The 2,853-nt window shown below is 36.5% G+C and overlaps 1 protein-coding gene across 1 annotated transcript; it reads right to left on the reverse strand.

The window, feature by feature from the left end:
* Positions 1–534: 534 nt before the first annotated feature.
* On the reverse strand, positions 535–2,472 carry LOC124773986. Its single transcript, XM_047249447.1, has 3 exons — positions 2,341–2,472; positions 1,433–2,096; positions 535–545 (listed from the first exon to the last, which is right to left on the reverse strand). Exons 1-3 carry the CDS (start codon positions 2,350–2,352, stop codon positions 535–537), a joined length of 687 nt encoding a protein of 228 aa, XP_047105403.1. The 5' UTR covers positions 2,353–2,472.
* Positions 2,473–2,853: the final 381 nt, after the last annotated feature.

Here is a 2,853-nt window from a genome sequence, read left to right on the forward strand (position 1 = left end):
TCTGCAACAGGCAGTTTACCAAAAGTACTTGAATTCAACATGAGTGGTAACATGTTCTGCATCCTCATCTTCGCTTCCACTTCAAAAATCTGTCTCACAGATATGAGATACTGAGAGCCAGCCATTGAACGGTAACTGCTAAACCTTGCTTCCAGAGAATCAGTCTGAATTTTTCCAGGCAAAAAATAAGTGAAACCAAGCTCTTTAGTATAGTACCTTGCCATCTCAATCAAACCATAGGTTGTGTGTGTCAGAGCTATATGTGTATCTTTTGAAAGGGTATTATTTTTCAGGCCTAAGTCCTTCCACTTATCAAGCCACACAAGAAACTTTTCCAAAAAAACTAATTTTTCATCATTATTACTTAAAGACAGAGGGCACTGGAAGAGATCATTTAGTCGAACACCTTTGTGAACTGTCTTAACATTTACAATTCTCCACCATGTAAGTATAATTTTAATAAATTCTGCAGTGGTCTGGTAATGTAACAAGTTTTTCTGTTCTCCTACAGTTGCAACGGCTTCAGCTGTATATTCACTGAATACCTGCAAAACAAGGCTCACATTCTGTTTCTCAAGTGAAGATGGATAAAGAGACTTCAAAGAAAGACCATAAGAGTGCTTAAGTAGACCATTACATTCAATCTTATGAAGCTGCCTCAATGCTTCAAAAGATGCCATTAACACCTGACAATCATCACTGCTTCCATCAAATTGTGGATATTTGAGAATAACTTGAGAGTCCTTTTGATTAACCCAATTATTACGAATACACTTAAGGATGTGGACAGAATCAATTATAAAAAATAGTGGCCGAGTTGGATTAGCTGGATGTGGGTAAACTATACTGAGTTTTGGAGGTGAGCTAAAAAGTGCCATAGATTTCCTATTTAAAGCATTGTTGTCACTAACTACACAAATAACTTTGAAACCAATGTCATAAAGGCCACATAATATTTTCTTCACATACAAAAATAACTGCTCAGCTGCAAGGTTTCGCACTGGAAGGACATGCACTACTTCTTTAAAAGAAGACAGCAATGATTGTACCATAAAGACATATGCTGTAGTAGCAGCCTTGTCACTATCAAATGCTGCCCCCACAATGTTTCCTCCCTTGTAATCAAAATAAGGTTTAATATGAATTTCATCCATCATTAATGAAATGGTACAATCACTTTCCTGCAAAGATTTAAATCTTTCCTTAATATACAGGAGCATAGCACCTTCATTTTGTTCATTATGAGGACCATTAGTATATGAGGAACATATTTTCTGTAAAGTTCTTGGATGAGGAAGAATAAGATTGCCAGATGACCTCAAAAATTTATAGGCATGAGGGGAGATAGAATGCAGGATACAACAGAATATAGAAAAGTGAGGATTAAACCTATAGTTTTCCTCACAGCTACATAGCAACTTAACTTGCTCACTTAAGAATTGAATTTGTTTCTGTTTTTCTTCATCTACAGAACTGCACATGTCATTTAAAATGTCCTGTATAAGAAGGCACTGGATTTTTAATGAATTTTCTTTTGCACTGACTAATTCTTTCACTTTGTCTAATACTGTAAACAAATCATTCATATTTGAAAGTTTGTGTGATATTTTTCTACTGCCTATCTTTCTTATCTCAGTGTTACTTCGATAGGCAGACAACTGCAAATCATTTGTCACTACTACAGATACAGACACAGATGGAGCAGGCAATACAGTAAGCAATAGAAATAGGACACAGTCACTTCTCCTAACAATGGTCCATTCACTGGGAATGGTTTCTCTTTCTAGGCACTGCAGAAATGCTTCAAAAGTAGAAAATAACTTCCTCGAATCATACTCTGTTTTGGTTACTATACTGTCTTTAATTGCTTGTAGAAGATGTTCATTGTCCAATCTAGCTCTCCTTTCCTCTGCACTTTCTCGAGAGCTGGTGGATGGAGTAGACAAATAGCTTGGGCAGCCTGGTAACACTGATGGGACAGCACCCTCTCTAAGCCTCGGTCTTGAAAGCTTGACAGAAAGCTTTGTGCCTTTCACTTCATCATAACATTCTGTATGGCGGCAGATGTCAGATTCGGTGAAGTGAAGTTCACAAACCTAAAACAAAGTAGTGAGAGTCAGTACAATATACAGCATGATCTAGAGATGTGTGTCTGTATGTGAAAGTAAAAAACACTGGATACTCATTCATTTTCCACCAATATCAGCTTGACAGGTCACACCTTAGTGGAAGTACACAAATTATTTAGGCCTAACAGCAATATACCATGTTCTACAACAACATGCATATTCCATTTTAATATTCTTTTATTAATTAGTACTATAAGCACTATGAGCATACCTCACCAGGCATCAGTATATGATGAATATACCTGTGAACTGCTTGTGTTACAGCAGTACTGTGATATTTATGGAACTATAAGAGTGAAGTTCCTATTATGGATTAAGTGGCACCAAATTTCAGTAATCTGTTGGATTCTGCATGTTAACATAGCAATTATTTTATAATTTTGACTTTACAGTTTCTTCATTGTCATGGTATAAGAGATATCAACAGCTGCAGAATACTATTTCACTGTGTGTGTTTTTATACCAGTGCATATTAAAACTGTGTCATTGCAGGTAACACTGAATGAGGGTCTTGATATATGCCTAGCACAAATTTCATGTTTGGATAGAACAACAACTCCAAAGCAAACGCATGCCAAACACAAAATAAAGTTGAACAGATGCCAACATAAATGACACCTCAGTAAGACAGTCATGACCATCAAACTGGGAGTATGTTAAGAAAATATCCACTAAACATTCCGTGCCAAGCTGTGCCGTATGAACTAAATGACACTTGTCATTT

Source organism: Schistocerca piceifrons, chromosome 2, assembly GCF_021461385.2.
Source record: "Schistocerca piceifrons isolate TAMUIC-IGC-003096 chromosome 2, iqSchPice1.1, whole genome shotgun sequence".
NCBI lineage: Eukaryota > Metazoa > Arthropoda > Insecta > Orthoptera > Acrididae > Schistocerca > Schistocerca piceifrons.